General features: G+C 43.4%; 2 protein-coding genes and 1 pseudogene across 3 annotated transcripts in view; 1 reads left to right on the top strand and 2 right to left on the bottom strand.

Moving 5' to 3' along the window:
* LOC144695207 (uncharacterized) overlaps window positions 1-19,858 on the bottom strand; it is a 469,933-nt gene that overhangs the window by 131,891 nt on the left and 318,184 nt on the right. The gene's annotated exons all lie outside the window — the stretch shown is intronic.
* LOC144695164 (uncharacterized) overlaps window positions 1-19,858 on the top strand; it is a 65,807-nt pseudogene that overhangs the window by 38,137 nt on the left and 7,812 nt on the right. The window lies entirely within an intron of this gene.
* The window catches only part of LOC144695266 (uncharacterized), a 290,534-nt gene continuing 279,156 nt past the window's right edge, over window positions 8,481-19,858 (bottom strand). The window contains exon 3 of the mRNA XM_078566178.1: window positions 8,481-11,516. Within this exon, the coding sequence (XP_078422304.1) occupies window positions 10,409-11,188 (780 nt within the window). The 5' untranslated portion in view covers window positions 11,189-11,516 and the 3' untranslated portion in view covers window positions 8,481-10,408. The remainder of the gene's footprint in view (window positions 11,517-19,858) is intronic.

Here is a 19,858-nt window from a genome sequence, read left to right as displayed (position 1 = left end):
TATGGCAGAGCCGATGGTAAATGCTGCGTTGTTCAAATCCCAAAGGGAAACTTGAAACAACTGCCACAACTTGTTTTGCAATTTATATAAATTTCAAGATGCGTACCTTGAATTCAATATTATAAGACCACCAAGTCTTATAGGCTTTTACAAAACCAGATTAAACATTTATCAATAAGAGAATGATTTTAAGCACAGCACACGCATAGATCTACAAATTATTACTGCAATAACTTCTAAAACCCCTCCTTAATCTGATTCCCAGTTACACTTTCATTAAGGCAACAGTAAGACACACAGATTTTAAAAGACCCAGACCAAGAAACGAGTCAAATTCAAAGTGAGTTTTCTTAACTTCAGTTCTTTGAAAACAGCAGCTTGAGGCATAGATGCTGAAGGATTTTCACACGTGTTAGACCTTAAAAATGCCTACCCTTACACACAGCCTTCGCTCCTTTATACATTTTTTTCCCCTTTGAATGCAAATTCCCATTGTTTCACTATGTCTTTGGACTTTGTTTTTGTGATAATAAAATCTCCCATAGCACTAAGTTTTACCAGTAATCTTTGGGAAAAATAAATACACTGTTACTAAACTTCACCTGGCTAGGTGACACATTTCACCCCTCCTTTGAAAGTAATCTAGTCTGGTTTATTTAAAATTATAAATGCCCTTTTACACTTTACATTCTAAACTTCCCCCATGTTTACCATGTTGATGTTTACATCAAAGCCTTCAGACCAACTGCTTTTAATCCAATTAAGTCTCACACACACAAACATACATAGATAGCACTATTTTACAATAAACTCCAATAACATTATGAGAATTATTATATCTTCCTGACACTATGTCCCCTTGTTCTGGACTCTCCCACCAGAGGAATAGTTTCTCTCTAACTACTCTATCAACTTGTTTAATCATCTTAAACACTTCAATAAATTACCCATTCATTTTCTGCATTCAGGTGACTGCAAGCTCAATCTGTGCAACCTATCCTCAGAAGTTAACCCTTTAAGCTCCAGGAACATTCTGGTAAATCTACGCTGCACTCCCACCAAGGCCAATATTTCCTTCCTGAGGTGCGGTGCCCAGAACTGAACACAGTTCTCCAGATAGGGTCTAAACAGAGCTCTGTACAGCTGGAACATAACTTCCACAAGGACACAGTTGGTTTTGGGGAGGAGAAGTTGTGGGTTATCTTTTCCCTTCAGGATGGTCCTGGAGTAATGAGCAGTTTTGGCAGAGGAAAGCAGGACCACTAGTGCTTGATGTGGTCCAGTCAGATCTGGCGATGGATGGCTAAACCAGTTGTGTGCCAGATATGCTCAAATCTTCATGCTTGGATTTGAGCAGCAGGGAGATCAACCAAGAAGAAAGTAAGTAAAATGGTTTGTTTGGGTAAAAGGTTGTAAAAGGTGGATATGAGGGAGCGGTTAAACCAGATTGATGACAACAGAAACATTGTGGTGAATGAAGGGTTGAAGGGCAGAGAGTCGGGGATTAGTTTTGAGTTTGTGTGTTAGTAAAGTGGGTATGGGGTAGAATCGGACCCTGCTTTAGTTAGTGAATTATAGACAGATCCTCTTTTGGTGACAGATGTTTGACTAATACCGTGGGTAATGTTTGTACTCTCCTGTCTAGGAGGACTACTTTCCTGAGTATGGTGAGGGAGTGGGGGTGAGTCTCTACAGACCTGAGTTCCCTCAGCCCATCATACCTCAATGTAATAACAGTGTGATATGTTCACCCTACACTCTTCCGAGATTCATTTTGTGTTCTGGGAAAGATCTCGATTCATTTTCAAATGCTTCCATTTTACTTGCTTCAAAGTTTATGCAAGCTGAATATTTTGTTTGTCTGCTGTTTTATCAATCTTCTGTATAGATTTATAACTCATAATAAATTCATTCTTTTAGCCTAACCCAAACTACCTGGTTTGTCAGCAGTTCTGCCGAAGGGCCATGGAGGCTCGAAACGTTGACTGATTTCTTCTCCGCCGATGCTGCCAGACTTGCTGAGTTTTTCCAGGTAATTCTGTTTTTGTTTTGTTTTGGTTTGTCAGCATGGTGTGTTGCTATTCACTGAAGCATTCAGGAGCCTACAGTAAGAGCTGTATATTGGTCAATGTCACTGTGGGATCTATCAATGTGTTTATAATTTCCAGTTCACAGGAAGCATTACATTTCCCTAAGAAAGAAGGGCTTGAATTTCAATATCAACCCTAACTTTTCCGTAGAAAAGAATGACTTGCATTTATATATCAAATTTCATGAACTCAGGGCATCCAAAAGCACTTTACAGCCAATGAAGTACTTGTGAAGTGTGGCCATTGTTGTAATGTAAGAAACATGTTAGCCAATTTATGCACAGCAAGCTCGCAGAAAAAGCAATGTAATAATGACCAGATATCTGTTTTTGTGATGTTGATTGCAGGATACATATTGGCCAGGACATCAGGAATAACCCCTGCTCTTCTACGTAGTGTCATGGGATCCTTTACATTCACCTGAGAGGACAGACAGTTTAACTCACCTGAAAGATGGTACCTCTGACAGTGCAGCTCTCCCTCAGTACTGCACTGGAGTGTCAGCCTCAGTGCTCAAGTCTCTGGAGTGAGATTTGAACCCACAACCTTCTGACTCAAAGATGAGAGTGCTAACTAAGCCATGGCTGACAATAGCTCATATTTCTGTTGTATTAGATTCAGTTTCCAAAGGGTTAAAGTCCCAAGGCTGTGTATAGAATCCTTTTCCTCCTGTAAAGTAGCAGTCTGAAAGTTTGATTTGATTTAAAGTGGTAACTAGTTAGAGCTGTAGGTGTCAGTGTTATCTTTGTGTCTGGGTTCCTGAAGCTGTGAAAGGTGGTAAAGTCTCTGGTGTCAGGAGAAGTGAAATTGATGGAGAAAAGTGGTTAGACTCCAGGAGTGAGGAACAACCTACAGACTCGGTACTGATAGAGGATCCCCACATCAAGCAAAAACCCAAACATCTGAAATCCCACTGACTCAAATAGAGCCACACTCCATAACAACCATCTTCTTCTTGAGTTCTCTGCCCAAACGCAGGTCCAAACCACATTGCCATGAGCTCCAATACAGGAATGGCAAAGAGGCAGATCCCGAATCTACTCCAGCCGGAACAGGCATCAATCTGATCCACATCACCCGTTGAACTAGCACCTCCAGCCCAATAAGTGATGGGAACATAGGAGCAGGAGTGGGACATTTGGTCCCTCGAGGCTGCTCTGCCATTTAACTTGATCATGACCGATCTTCTACTCCAATGCCTCAGTCTTTCCTCTTGGACAATCCCACCTCATAGGGATTAGTCTGATGAACCTTCGTTGAACTTCCTCTATGACCAATATATCCTTCCTTAGGTAAGGAGACCAAAATTGCACAAAATACTCCAGGTGTGGTCTCACTAAGGCTCTATACAACTGCAGCAAGACTTCCTTACTCCTGTACTCAAGTCCCCTTGAAATAAAGGCCAACATCCCATTTGCCTTCCTAATTGCTTTTTGCACCTGCCTGTTAGCTTCCAGTGGCTTATGAACAAGGACATCCAGGTCTCTTTGGAGATCAACATTTCCCAATCTATTCCCATTTAAGAAATACTCTGTTTCTGTTTTGCCTACCAAAGTAGATAACTTCACATTTTTTCCACATTATATTGCAGCTGCTATGTTCTTGTCTACTCACTTAGTCTGTCTAAATCCCCTTGAGGCCTGTTTGCATCCTCCTCACAACTCTCATTCCCACCAAATTTTGTGCCATCAGAAAACTTGGACATGTTACATTTGGTCCCTACATCCAAATCATTAATGGGTCTGAGTTGCTGTGGCAACATCCACGTTTACATGCATGTTGTAGTGTGGAGCTATGGATAGTGATGGTAGAGGCTCCAATTTTTTTCCTGGCTGACCAGGAATCTCTCCCATCCTTACTGCCTGCAATTGGCCTATGTAAAAAGGATTTACAAGTTCATTTTCAACCTGTTTGGCCATGTTATGAACACACCTTCCTTGGCCATGAAGTCTTGGAGTGGGACTTGAACCCAGAGCTTCTGGCTCAGACGCAGGGTCGCTACCCACTGTGCCTCCAGACCTCCATTCAATAACCATTGACAGTCTGAAAATCGTTGGGATTGTTCAGTGACATTGGTCTGCAGTGCACCGTCCCACCACTAGATGTGCTATGTCTGGAGAACTGTCCATTATTTATAAAGGGGGCAAGTGAGGAGTGAGAGGCAGAGACAAGGGATGTAGCATCAGCTGAGCGGCAAGAGGCCGGCAGAGAGCTCTGCTGAGGAGTGACGGATCACTCTCCAAGTCACTCTCCCCATCACTGAGTCAACCTCCGAGCCCCAATCACAGAATCAATCTCCGCGTCACAGACACTCCCCAATGACTGAGTCACTCAAGTCACTTGTGGAGTCACAGCATGACACCCCATCTCCTGTGTCTCCACTCTCCTGTGTCTCCACCCTCCTGTGTTCCTCTCTCTCTTGTCCTGTGTTTCTCTTGTGCATGTGCTGATCATACCACTGCATGTCATTGCTGCCTTGGACACTGGGTCTTCCTCTTCTGATCTTGTGAGTTTGAAAGCCTCTGAGCATGAAGAATGCTATTCCCACACTAGAAATCTCTGTCAAACGTTTGCCGGGGGAACTGAGACAGCAGCTGCAATAAGTGAGGTTTTATTCAGATGGGACAATGACAAGTTTAAATCTCCACCTGGTCTGCTGCTCAAAGTCGCCTCCGTTTCAACAGTCAGTTACCCAAACTTCAGGAAACTCACGTTGCTCTGGAAATATTTGGAGCCATTTCAATTTTAAACAATGTTCCATGTGAATTGATGTGGCAGGTGATATGTGCTAGACAGCCCAAATCCACAAAGGAAACTTGGCCACACTATCACAACAGTTTTGCAATTTGTGTTTAGTACAAGAAAATTTGCGCACTGAATTCAGAAGTAGTATGTCCACGAACACCTTTTGTGATTTTAAAATTAAATTAAAACATTTATTAACAAAAGAAAAGAATTCAAACACAGACATAAGATTACAGTTACTTAATACTACAACAAATCCCAAAATTCCTAATTAACTTGACTCCCAACTATGCACCAACTACAGTCCAAAATAGATTTTAAATTTAAATAAGCAATCCAGCAAGGTTACCATAGCACCCACTCAACAGTGGAATTCCAAAGGCTTTTACCTCACATTTATACTTCTGAACACAGAAGACTTCTGCAAAAGTGTCTAGTGGCTTTTCCCCAAGGCTGCTTTACACAGTGTTCTTTTCAAGGTGTTTCACGGCCACCCCCACATAACCTTCCATCCTTCTTTATATATGTTTCTCTCTCTTTAATGTGTACAATCCGGTTATTTTACATCTTCAGAAATTTACTTTTCCCATAATATAAAAATCTTTCATGTTGTCAATATGGTCTCTTTCCTTTTAGGAAAAATACACATAATAACCTTGCCCTATTAATCTTGTTCATTGTAAACATCCTACCATCTCTTTATCTAAAAATGCAAATTTCATTCACACTTTATCTGTGGAACCCTCATCCTCACTTGTCCATCTACATTTCAAAAGTCTGCCTTGCACTTAGCACTTGATAATGTCAACCTTGCGGTCCATCTGACTCTAATTCAATTAAATCAGTCACACAGACAGAAACATCCACTCACACCCATAAGCCTACAATAATATTATGAAAAATATTATAACTTCGTGATATCTCCATTCTTATGGTAAAATGAACCGTCGTAATTTTAAATGACGGCTTCATTTTCTCAACCCATCTTACATTACTTACTATACTTATCTAAATACACAAACTATTACATTACCAGGTGCATGCATTAACATAAATATATGTACAAATCCTTTGTATCAACAGAGGTCTTTTCAGTCCAGTGCCCAAGTTTTAAATGTCCAATTTCCTTTGAGCTTTAAACTGTTGACAATGCACCACAATTAGATTTTCTCGTCCAGCTACATGTCTAATCTATAAATTAAACGGTTGCAGTAATAAACTCCATTTGAACAGTCTTGCACTTCAGTCTCAAAATTTTAAAAGATTGTAGTCTGTATAAACAATTGTTTCTGACGAATTTGCTTGCAACATAAACCTTGAAATGCTGCAATGCTAACACCAGACCTCGAGTCTCCTTTTCGATGGTTGAATATTTTCTCTGATGTACATTCAGCTTTCGTGAAAAATATCCTATCAGCTTCTCAATTCCAGTTTCTTCATCTTGTAACAATAGAGCACCAATACCTACATCGCTTGTGTCAACTGCCAACTTAAACTCCTTTGCATAATCAGATACCACCAAAACTGGTGTCATAGTCAATATAGTTTTGAAACTGTCAATACATTCTGACACTCCTGTGTCCATTGAAATTTCTTGTTCTATTTTAGTAGTTCAGTCAATGGTCATTGAAGCAACCACACTGCTAAAATTTGGTACAAACTTCCGGTAAAATCCACTCATGCCCAGAAATCTCAAAACTTCTCGTTTTGTTGCGGGCACTGGGAAATTCACAATGGCTTTTACTTTCACATCTCTTGGAGCCATCTGACCATGTCCAACCATACGGCTTAGATATGTAACTTGTGCTTTTGCAAATTCACTCTTAGCCAAGTTCACCACCAAATTAGCTTCTTGCAGTCAATCAAGCAGTTCTTTCAGATGTTGTAAATGCTCCTCCCACATTTGACTGAAAACTATCAAGTCGTCAATATAAACAATTGCTCAGTCCTGCAATTACTTTGTTTGTCTGTCTTTGAAATGTTGCTGGTGCATTCTTCATACCAAATGACATAACTTTAAACTGATATAGTCCATCTGGCATCACAAAAGCCTCCTTTGTTCTCTCCGATAATCGTACTTGCCAATACCCTTTCAGCAAGTCAATCTTTGTGATAAACTGTGATTGTCCCACTTTCTCAATGCAATCTTCCAACTGTGGAATAGGATATGAGTCCACTTTTGTCACTGCATTTATTTTTCAATAATCCACATACAGTCTTTGTGTTCCATCCGGCTACAATAGGTGCACTCCAGTTACTGCAACGAGACTCAATTATATCATTCTGAAGCATGAATTCAATTTCTTTCTGTACTTGGGAAAACTTTACTGGATTCAATCTATAAGGATGTTGCCTTATTGGAATTGAATCACCCCTATCTACATCATGTGTAACTAAATTTGTCCTCCGTAGCTTATTCCCACAATAGCTGTGTGTGACTGCAATAGTTTCTCCAACTCACTTTGACACTCAATATTACATTTAAATTTTTAAGTACTTGTCATTTAATCATTGTCCAATTTGATTAGAGGAAAATCAATTTCAGAGTCCTTCATATCTACTTCTTTCTCCTTATCTACCACCACTAATACGTTGTTTTGTTTAATTTCCCTGTCAAAGTACCTTGTAAGCATATTTACATGACACTGTCTGCTTCTTTCTTCTATCTGGAGTATTTACTAAATAATTTACTTCACTCAGTTTCTTCTCAATCCTGTAAGGTTCACTGAACCTGGGCTTTAATATTTCACCCAATACTGGTAATAAAACTAACAACTTTTCCCCAGCAACAAAGCTATGAGCTTTGGCCCTCTTATCTGCCTTCGCCTTCATTACCTGCTGTGATACCTTTAAATATTCCTTACCTGACTCACCTGCTCTGTTCAACCTGTCTCTGAAGTTTGTCACATAATCTAGGAGAGTAGTTTCTGAGTTCTGATCCACTAAATTCTCCTGAATCAACTTCAGTGGTCCCCTTACCTCATGACCATAGACTAATTCAAAAGAACTAACTGCTGTTGATTCATTAGGAGCATCCCCAATGGCAAATAACAAGAATGGAATTCCCCGAACCCAATCCTACAGATAGTCTTCACTATAATCCCCTAACGTGGTTTTCAAAGTTTGGTGCCATCTTTCCAAACCACCTTGTGATTCAGGATGATAAGCTGATGACTTAACCTGCTTTATCCCCAGGCTGCTCATTACTTCCTCAAACAGCCATGACATGAAATTTGAACGCTGATCTGACTGTATTTCTTTAAGTAACCCATATCCTGTAAAAAATTTAGTCAACTCCTCCACAATTCTCTTTGCTATAATATTTTGTAAAGGTATCACTTCCAGAAACCTTGTAGGAACATCTATAATTGTCGGCAAGTACTGATTTTTAGTCTTAGGAAGGAGCCCTACACAATCAATCATGACACACCGTCTGCTTCTTCTATCTGGAGTATTTACTAAATAATTTAAATCACTCAGTTTCTTCTCAATCCTGTAAGGTTCACTGAACCTGGGCTTTAATACTTCACCCAATACTTCTGACCCTGGTAAAAGGTTCCTCAAATGCTTGAATTGGTATTAAAGGGGCTGGTTTAATCACTGCTTGTGGTTTTCCTATCACCTGACATGTGTGACATGATCTACAGAATTTGGCTACATCTTTATGCAATCCAGGCCAATAGAAATATTTTATATTTTTGCCTGAGTCTTCCTAATTCCTAAATGTCCCACTACTGGAATTTCATGAGCTACTCTCAATATTTCATTTCTGTACTCAGATGGTATATCTATCTGATGCACTACCATTCATTTCTCATTGGCTGAAACATGAGACAGTCTCCACTTCCTCATTCACACATTCCCTTTAAGGTAATAACATTCTGGAATACATTTTGCCCCTGCTTCCGAATAAGCTGTCTGATTATATATGCTTTATTTGTAGATCCTTCTGCTGTAACTCTACCAATTTAACTGAACTAAACACTTCTGCTTCATTCTCTTCGACCTTTTCTTCCTGCACAATCTTTTCAGAAACAGCTCCAGCTAATTGGATATCAACATCTTTCCCCGTCTTTTAAATTCATCCACTTCCTGTCGTAACCTGTGATTTTGTGATCTCATTACCACACAATCTGAAAACAATCCAAGATGGTCTTCCTGCAACTCTTCTGTTGAATGCATTTCCACAGGCTGCTCAACCACAGTAGGCATCACCAACATTTGTAACCCAGCTAATTTCATTAGTTAAAATAAGTTGAACCCTTGCAATGGGCAATTTTTCCACTACTCCAACAGTCACCTCACCTGTTTTCAACTTAATTGTTAAATTTACCTTCCACAATGAAATAGGTTTAGCATCCCCGTGAATCCCAGTTATTACCACTTTTTCCTGCAATACTCCCTCTGGACAACTCCCTACTGCCCTCAAACCTTTACTTACATATGATGACATCAGAGGTCACATTAATATGGGAAGCCACAATGTACTCAGTCTCCCCCTTTTTGTTTGCAAGTTACTCCACATAAGTAGTCCATGAAGAAAATGATCACACTTGAACAAAAACACTGTTTGTTCTTTCTGATCTGTTCCAACTTTGTATGTTCGAAGACACGCATTGCACATATAATCTTTAAAGCATTCAGGTCTTCATTTCCAAATGATATCTCTAAAAATGAAGTGACATCATTTGTAAACACTTTGGAGCAGATAGAAGTGGTTTGAAAAAGATGCTTTGAAGTGGTTTGTGGTCAGAATCTACCGTCACTTTCTCTCTCCCAAACAGGTACTGGTTGAAATGCTCACAAAGGAAGACATTAGCCAGGCTCTCTTTCTCTATCTGTGCATAGCATGGTTCAGTTTGTGTTAATGCTCTGGATACCAACACAACTGGTTGTTCTTGCTGCATGAGGGTTGCTCCAAGTCCTGTTTCACTGGCATCTCACTGCAGGGTGACTTCATCATTGACATCATCATACCTCAGCACTGGCATTGTCATCACTAGTTGTTTGATGTGAGTGAAAGCTGCTCCTTGTTCGGTGCCCCAATATCACTGAACATCCTTTGCAGTGAGATTGTGTAGATATTCACACTCTGATGACAGATTGGCAAGACGTTGGCCAGGTGGTTCCATGTGGGTTCACTGACATTGCAGGACTGTGTAAAGGATTTATTACAGAACTCACACTGATAGGGTTTCTCCTGTTTCATTGATGGACCATCATTGAAAGCCTTGTCACACAGTTCACACCAAAATGGTTTCTCTCCAGGGAGAGTCTGCTGGAGCTTTAAGAGATCAGAGGAGTGCGTGAAAACCTTGTCACAAACATCGTACCTCAGGACTTCCTCCCCTGCGTGAATCCTCACCTGTCCCAGGAGGGTTGAAGATGTGAAGAAAGCTTTATCGCAAACCTTATATTTGAAGGGTTTCTCCCCTGTGGATCCTCTGATGGAGCAGGAGTTTGGGTGAATGTGTGAATTTGTCATACACATCGCACGTGATTGGTTTCTCTCCTGTGTGGACTGTCTGATGGAACAGCAACTTGAAAACTTTGTGAAGCTTTTGTCAGACACCTCACACTTGAACGGTTACTTCAGTGTGAATATGTTGATGTGTACGGAGGGTTCGAGACTGTGAGAATGATTTGTCACAAACCTTGCATGTGAATGTTTTCTTCCCTGTGTGAATGCGTTGGTGTGCACGGAGGGTCGACGACTGCGTGAATGATTTGTCGCACACCTCGCAGGTGAATGGTTTCTCCCCTGTGTGAATGCGTCGGTGTTCCCGCAGGGCCGATGAATCAGAGAATGATTTGTTACACACCTCACATGTGAATGGTTTCTCCCCTGTGTGAATGCGCTGGTGGACACGGAGGTCCGATGACCGTGTGAATGATTTGCCACACCCCTCACATCTGAATGGTTTTTCCCCTGTGTGAATGTGTTGGTGTTCAAGGAGGGTGGATGACCGTGAGAATGATTTGTTGCACACCTCGCAGGTGAATGGCTTCTCCCCTGTGTGAATGCGTTGGTGGTCGAGTAGGGTTGATGATCGTGAGAATGATTTGCCACATGATTCACACCTGAATGGTTTCTCCCCTGTGTGAGTGCGTTGGTGTCTGCGGAGGGCTGATGACTGCAAGAATGATTTGTCACACACCCCGCACGTGAACGGCTTCACCCCTGTGTGAATCCTCTGGTGAGTTTGGAGATTGGAGGATTGGGTGAAAGCTGCCTCACAGACATCACACCTGAAGGGTTTCTCCCCTGTGTGAATCCTCTGGTGTATCAGGAGGCTTGAAGACGTCACAAAAGCTTTGTAACAAACCTCGCACTTGAATGGTTTCTCTTCCATGTAGATGCCTTTGTCTTAACAGTGGCTGTAACAGATGCACCTTGCGTGTTCAGAGATTTTAAGAGCTTTTGCAGCCCTGCTCTTACACCTCGCAGTCTCTCACCTCCAGGAATGAGTCAGTGGTTCATGAGGCTCGATCAATGATTGAAGCTCTCACCACACTTGGAGCCCACTCACACTTCTTCCCAGCCTCACCCTGTACAATCTCCCGCAGCTGAACCTTCAGAAAGGTTGGTTCTGATGGAAGGTTCCACACCACTGACCAGTTTCAGATCTGATGATATGTCAAAGCTCCCCTGACCCGACCGATTTCCAGATGATAGTTCCACTACCGAACCTTCTCTATGTTGAGCAATTCTGTGAAGGGACTGGACATCTTCCCACAGTTGTGCAGTTGTTCCTTGGGTGATGGTCAGCAGTGTCTATCCTCTCTGTATTCTGTGGAGTAGTACGGTGCATTCCTTCTGAAAAACAGGAAAAGGAAACATGATTTCCTCCAACTCCCTCTCCTCCTTTGCTGAAGGGGCTGAGTTCTCAGAGATTGTCCCACAGTGAGCACCAGTCTGCTGTGTTATTTCAATGGAGATTTTCAAATTTCTCCTCGTTTCCAGAATTATTTGAAGAAAACACACTGGGCAGGAAGTGCTAGAAGCTGAGGAAAATATTGCTTCAGTGTAGCTGACTGAAGGGTTCTGGTCTATCCTGGGAAATTCGATACACTGCACTCGCTCAGACTGCACATCCCAAATTCAGCTATCAGTCACAGCACTGGGCAAAACTATCAAATCCAAGCCCAGGCTTTTAGGAAAGGCTGAGGCCTACAGATAAAATCTTGAAAGTAGCTTCCAAAGAGGCAGCTCTTTCTCAGTACTGCTGCTCCTACTGGGCAATATCCCCTCAGAGGGACTGTATCAGGATAATAACCATCTCACTCACACACACACACACAACACAGAACTCAACAATAGGAAATCAGTAAGAATCCTCAGACACTCTGCACCTCCCAGATAATTACACCTCACCTTCTCATATTCAGTAATGAGCCATCAACAAAAGTCAGCCTGTAAATCAGAAGGGAAACGCTTCCAATAAAAACACTCAATATCCAACACACAGCTCCAGGCAAACAGTTGAGCACAAAGCACCGAGTAAACAGCTCTCTCAGCTGGATGTTCTCACACAGCATAAGGGGCATTTCCACACCTGATTCCCCACAGGATAGTCAGGCTGCCTGAAGATTAGTGTGGATATTATGTGATGTAATTATTATAAATTGTGTTCGTTCACTCACCATCTCCTGAGTTGGTTTTGAGTCCCTACAGGAAGTGAACCAGCTGTGGAACAGGAAGAGGAGAGAATGGGCAGAGTGGGTGGGGCTCTCTGATTGACGTCTCTCACAGCCAATCCAAACATTTCTGGAGCAACATGAGTTTCCGGAATAAAAGCAAAAATTACTGGAAAAACTCAGCAGGTCTGACAGCATCTGTGGAGAGAAAGACAGAGTTAACGTTTCGAGTCCATATGACTTCTTCAGAACAAAAGAGAAGTAGAAATGTGGTGAAATATATCCTGTTTAAGGGGATGGGAAAGGTGAAGCTGGATAGAAAGGCCAGTGATAGGTGGAGGCAAAGGAGAGATTGCGAAAGATGTCATAAACAAAAGGTCGAAGTTAACGGTGGTGATATTAGCTAAAGGAGGTGCTAATGGTGACAATAAGAGTAGAAAGCAGGATGAGCCAGTGACAGAAGCCCTTAGTGGGGATGGGGTGGGGGGAGGTGACGGTGTGGGGAAAAAGATCAAAATAGGCTAAAAGGCAGGGATAAAACAATGAATGGAAATACATTTTAAAAATAATAATCGATATAGGTAGGAAAATATATATATATATTAAAATTAAAAAATAAATATTTGAAAAAAGGGGTGAGAATGGAGGAGAGAGTTCATGATCTGAAGTTGTTGAACTCAATGTTCAGTCCAGAAGGCTGTAAAGTGCCTAATCGGAAAATGAGGTGCAGTTACTCCAGTTTGCGTTGAGCTTCACTGGAACATTGCAGCAAGCCAAGGACAGACATGTGGGTATGAGAGCAGGGTGGTGTGTTGAAATGGCAAGCGACAGGAAGGTCTGGGTCATGCTTACAGACAGACCGAAGGTGTTCCGCAAAGCGGTCACCCAGTCTACGTTTGGTCTCTCCAATGTAGAGGAGACGGCATTGGGAGCAGCTAATGCAGTAGACCAAATTGAGGGAAGTGCAAGTGAGGGGCTGCTTCACTTGAAAATGTTTGGGCCCTTGGACAGTGAGGAAGGGGGAAGTAAAGGGGTAGGTGTTGCACCTTCTGCAATTGCATGGGAAGGTGCCGTGGGAGGGAGTTGAGGTGTCGGGGGTGATGGAGGAGTGGACCAGGGTGTCCCGGAGGGAACAGTCCCTACAGAATGCCAACAAGAGAGGTGTAGGTAAGATGTGTTTGATGGTGGCATCATGCTGGAGTTGGCGGAAATGATGGAGGATGATCCTTTGAATGCAGAGGCTGGTGGGGTGATAAGTGAGGACAAGGGGGACCCTATCATGGTTCTGGGAGGGAGAGGAAGGTGCGAGAGCAGAGGTGCAGGAGATGGGTCGGACACGGTTGAGGGCCCTGTCAACCACCATGGGTGGGAAACCTCGGTTAAGGAAGCAGGAAGACATGTCAGAAGAACTATTTTGGAAAGTGGCATCATCGGAACAGATGCGACGGAGGCAAAGGAACTGAGAGAATGGGATGGAGTCCTTACAGGAAGCAGGATGTGAGGAGCTGTAGTCGAGGTAGCTGTGGGAGTCGGTGGGCTTGTAATGAATATTGGTGGACAGTCTATCACCAGAAATTGAAACAGAGAGATCAAGGAAGGGAAGGGAAGTGCCATGTGAAAGTGATGGATGGTGGAAATTGGAAGCAAAATTAATGAATTTTTCCATGTCCAGACGAGAGCATGAAGCAGCACCAAAACAGTCATCGATGTACCGGAGAAAGAGTTGTGGGAGGGGGCCTGAGTAGGACTGGAACAAGGAATGTTCCACATACCCCATAAAAAGACAGGCATAACTGGGGCCCCATGTGGGTCCCATAGCCACTCCTTTAATTTGGAGGAAGTGAAACGAGTTTAAGGAGAAATTGTTCAGTGAGAGAACGATGGAGGAGGAGAGTGGTGGTGGATGGGGATTGTTTAGGCCTCTGTTCAAAGAAGAAGTGAAGAGCTCTTAGACCATCCCAGTGGGGGAATGGAGGTGTAGAGGGATTGGACGTCCATGGTGAAGAGGAGGCGGTGGGGGCTAGGGAACTGGAAATTGTTGAAATGATGTAGGGCATCAGAGTAATCGCGGATGTAGGTGGGAAGAGACTGGTTAAGGGGAGAGAGAACGGAGTCAAGATAGGAAGAAATTAGTTCCGTGGGGCAGGAACAGGCTGACATGATCGGTCTACTGGGACATTCCTGTTTGTGGATTTTGGGGAGGAGGTAGAAACGGGCTGTCTGAGGTTAGGAGACTATGAGGTTGGAAGCTGTGGAGGGAAGATCTCCAGAGGAGATGAGATCAGTGACAGTCCTGGAAACAATGGCATGATGTTCAGTGGTGGAGTCATGGTCCAGGGGGAGGTAGGAGGAAGTGTCTGCAAGTTGGCGCTCAGCCTCTGTGAGGTAGAGGTCAGTGTGCCAGTTTCCTGAAGCTTGGGAAACTGACCGGTGAAACGGAGGCGACTTTGAGCAGCAGATCAGTTGGGGATTTAAACTTGTCATTGTCCCACCTGAATAAAACCTCACTTATTGCAGCTGCTGTCTCAGTTCCCCTGGTAAACGTTTGACAGAGATTTCTAGTGTGGGAATAGCATTCTTCATCCGTAGAGACTTTCAAACTGACTAACATCAGTGTGGGATGTGTAGCCTCGGATGTGTTTGACAGCAGATCAGAAGAGGAAGACCCACAGCATCCAAGGCAGCGATGATGTACAGTGGTGGGATCAGCATATGGACAGGAGAGAGGGAGAGGAAATTGACCCAGTGCTCGGGGAGTGAATCTGTAACTCCGGAAATGATCTGTGATTTTTGTTCTGAGTTGGGGCTCAATGTCTGAGTAGTTGCCCCATGAGTTGATAAATGACAGCCCTGCCCTGTCCAGGCATCGCTTCCTCTGGTGGTTCAGCTCCCCTCAGCTCCAATTTATGATTCACAGTATTCACATCGTCTGGTTCCTCTCCTGGGATGTCCTGGTCCACTCACCTCTCCTGGGACGTCCCGGTCCACTCACCTCTCCCGGGACGTCCCGGTCCACTCACCTCTCCCGGGACGTCCCGGTCCACTCACCTCTCCCGGGACGTCCCGGTCCACTCACCTCTCCCGGGACGTCCCGGTCCACTCACCTCTCCCGGGATGTCCCGGTCCACTCACCTCTCCCGGGACGTCCCGGTCCACTCACCTCTCCCGGGACGTCCCGGTCCACTCACCTCTCCCGGGATGTCCCGATCCATTCACCTCTCCTGGGACGTCCCAATCCATTCACCTCTCTCAGTTCCTCTCCTGGACTGTCCCAGTATAGACCTTGTTTGAGAGTGATATTGTTCAGTGTGCAGTACACTGGGATGATTGTGACCATTCTCTCTCTCTCTGGGGAATACTGTGATCCATCCCCAGATGTAGCCAGTACCTGAAACAATTCTTCAACATCCCACTAGCTTCTCTCTGTGAGCTGCCTCAGAAAGACACGGGCGTCAGTAAACAACACCACCTCCTCAGTGTGTGGTGCATGAAATGGTAGCATCAGCCCCGGAAGGAAGGGATGGACCTTGTTCCTAATCAGCTGACCATCAGGTCACTCCCCTCCCCAAATATGGGTCTGATGTCCGAGTTCCTGACAATGAAAGCATGGTGGGATGATCCAGTGTGAGTGATGTTCACATGGAGTATTCTCAGACGTACATTACACACTACATGAAGGAGGGAAATTGTTTTCTGTTCAGGTAACTCTGTGAGTCTCCTCGGGTGACCTTCAATGTGTTGTGAGTGTTATCAATCACTCCCAGCATCTTGGGGAAGCAGCTATTCTATAAAACTCCAGTGACCTCTGCTGCTGCTCTCTGAGTGTTGTATTAAATTTAATGAAGTCATTTACTCTGCGGAGCTATTTATTCTCCTCTCCTCTGCTCCTATCGCTTCTCTTCCCTCTTCCTCCTCTGTCTCCTCTTCCTATCTTTCCACTGACATTCTGCTACTCCCCCCTCCTCTTATCGCTCTCTTCCTCTCTCCTATACCAACAGCACCCCCTCCCCTCTCTCTCTCTCTCTCTCTCTCTCCCCCCCCCCCCACCAACGCTCCTCATCCAGTATTATGAAGATGAGAGGGATAGAGTGAAAGTTCACCATTTTAAACTTTACCATAAATGGACAAACAAAGCAGAAACTCCATCCAATATTATGAAGGTAATAATGTAATTCTAATTATTGTCATCACTGTCTGGGAACATAGGACTTAGGATCAGAAGACGACCATTCAGCCTTTTGAACCTGCTCCACTATTCGATAAGATCATGCCTGGTCTGGTTATGGTCTCAACACCATTTTCAAGTCTACCCCCCATTACACTTGACTCCGCTCTCTATCAATAATCTGTCCATAGGAACAGAGAACTTAGGTCTAAGTGCTTTTAGACAATAGGTTTGTGAAAGTTGATTTATAAATGCAAGTCTTTCTTTGGGAAATGTTATTCTTCCTGTGAATTAGAAATTATAAACCCATTGATGGAGAAAGTATACCATCCCACAGTGACATTTGACAGCATTGTGTACAGGACTCTTACTGTAGGCTCCTGAGTGTTTCAGTAAATAGGGACACACCATGCTGACAAATCAGGTAGTTTGAGTTAAACTAAGAAATGAACTTATTGTGAGTTATAAATCTAGACAGAAGATTGATAAAACAGCAGACAAACAACAACACAATATTCAGCTCACATCTAACTTTGAATCAACCAAATTAACAAAACATTTGACTCAAGAAGCCAGACAGGTGGCTGAGGTGGTGGTGGGCGAGCATTTTAGTGATAGCGACCACAACATGATACAGTTTAAGTTTGTTATGGACAAAGAAATAGACAAGTTGCAAAAAAATGTTGTGGATTGGGGGGGTGGGAGTGGATTTTAGTAAAATAAGGCAGTATTTTGGCCAAGGTAGACTGGGAACAGCTACTTGTGGGGAAATCTACAGAGGAGCAGTGGGGGGCGTTCAAAAAGGAATTGGGGAGGGTACAGGATCAACATTTTCCCTCTAGGGTGATAGGAAGAAGTAACAAGCCCAGAGAACCATGGATGACCAGAGGTATTCAGGTTACGCTGAGAAGGAAAAGAGAGGCTTTTAGCAGGTACAAGGGAAGCAAATCAGCAGAGGCATTAGTGGAGTACAGAAAGTGCAGGGTGGAGATTAAGAAAGCAATTAGGAGAGCAAAGAGGGGATATGAGAAAGCTCTGGCTGGTAAAAATAGGGAAAATCCCGAGATATTCTATAAGTATATCAATGGGAAGAGGATAACCAGGGAAAGTGTAGGGCCCATAAGGGACCAAGGGGGCAATCTATGGGTGGAGCCAGAGGACATTGGTCGAGTTTTGAACGAATACTTCACATCCATCTTCACCCAAGAGAACAAGGATGAAGGTATTGAACTCGGGGAGAAAGACTGCGAGGATCTTGAGCAAATTGATATAGGAAGTGACAAGGTATTGGAGGTGTTGGCAAGGTTAAAAGTGGACAAATCTCTAGGTCCAGATGATTTGTGTCCCAGACTGCTGAGGGAGGCAAGGGAGGAAATCGCAGGGGTTCTGACCCAAACTTTTAATTCCTCTCTGGCCACGGGAGCAGTGCCTGAGGACTGGAGAACAGCTGATGTAGTTCCGCTATTTAAGAAGGGTTGTAGAGATAAGCCAGGGAACTACAGGCCAGTGAGTCTCACGTCAGTGGTAGAGAAACTATTGGAGAAAATTCTGAAGGAGAGAATCTATCTCCACTTGGAGAGGCAAGGTTTGATCATGGATAGTCAGCAGGGCTTTGTCAGAGGGAGGTCATGCCTAACAAATTTGATTGAATTCTTTCAGGAGGTGACCAGGTGTGTAGATGATGGTAGTGCAGTTGATGTAGTTTATATGGATTTCAGCAAAGCCTTTGACAAGGTCCCACATGGGAGACTTATAAAGAAGGCAAATGCACATGGGATACAGGGTAATTTGATGAGGTGAATTCAAAATTGGCTTAATTGTAGGAGACAGAGGGTGATGACAGAAGGCTGCTTTAGTGACTTGAAGCCAGTGTCCAGTGGCCGTACCACAGGGATCTGTGCTGGGTCCCCTATTATTCATCATTTATATAAATGACATAGATGACTATGTGGGGGATAGGATTTGTAAGTTTGTAGATGACACCAAGACTGGCTGAGTGGTTAACAGTGAGGTTGAGTGTCTTGGGCTACAAGAAGATATAGATGGGATGGTCAAATAGGCAGATAAGTGGCAGATGGAATTTAACCCTGAAAAGTGTGAGGTGATACACTTTGGAAGGAGTAATTTGACAAGGAAGTATTCAATGAATGGCATGACACTAGGAAATTCTGAGGAACAAAAGGACCTTGGCGTGTGTGTCCTTAGATCTCTGAAGGCGGAGGGGCATGTTAGTGGGGTGGTGAAAAAGGCATATGGGACACTTGCCTTTATCAATTGAAGCATAGATTACAAAAGGGAGGTCATGTTGGAGTTGTAGAGAACCTTGGTGAGGCCATAGCTGGAGTACTGTGTGCAGTTCTGATTGCCACATTATAGGAAGGATGTGATTGCACTGGGGGAGGTGCAGAGGAGATTCACCAGGATGTTGCCTGGGATGAAACATTTAAGTTATGAAGAAAGGTTGGATAGACTTGGGTTGTTTTCATTGGAGCAGAGAAGACTGAGGGCCAACCTGATCGAGGTGTACAAGATTATGAGGGGCATGGACAGGGTGGATAGGGAGCAGCTGTTCCCCTTAGTTGAAGGGTCAGTCACGAGGGGACACAAGTTCAAGGTGAGGGGCAGGAGGTTTAAGGGGGATGTGAGGAAAAACCTTTTTACCCAGAGGATGGTGATGGTCTGGAATGCGCTGCCTGGGAGGGTGGTGGAGGCGGGTTGCCTCACATCCTTTAAAAAGTATCTGGATGAGTACTTGGCACGTCATAAAATTCAAGGCTATGGGCTAAGTGCTGGTAAATGGGATTAGGTAGGTAGGTCAGGTGTTTCTCATTTGTTGGTGCAGACTCGATGGGCCACAGGGCCTCTTCTACACTGTGTGATTCTGTGAACAATCAAGGGATTGATGAAAAATAACAAAGATATTAAGATATTAATATAATATTAACAATTAATATTAATATTATTAATAATTAATATTAATCTTAACTCTAGAACCTCACCGCTAAAAAATGGGTGCTCAGCATCAGAACTATTGATGGGAAGATGGCTGCAAACACAACTACCAGCTCTGCACCAATACTACAACCAAACATTACCTCAGATAAGCAGGAGAAAGTTAGGAAGTGTGAGGATCAACAAAGAAACGGTCAAGCTCGTAATTTCAACTTCAAGCACAGAGCACAAGATTTGAAACTGCTGCAACCCGATACAAGATCAATAG

This window comes from Cetorhinus maximus, chromosome 21, assembly GCF_964194155.1.
Source record: "Cetorhinus maximus chromosome 21, sCetMax3.hap1.1, whole genome shotgun sequence".
NCBI classification, from domain to species: domain Eukaryota; kingdom Metazoa; phylum Chordata; class Chondrichthyes; order Lamniformes; family Cetorhinidae; genus Cetorhinus; species Cetorhinus maximus.
This window is presented reverse-complemented; position numbering and strand designations above follow the sequence as displayed.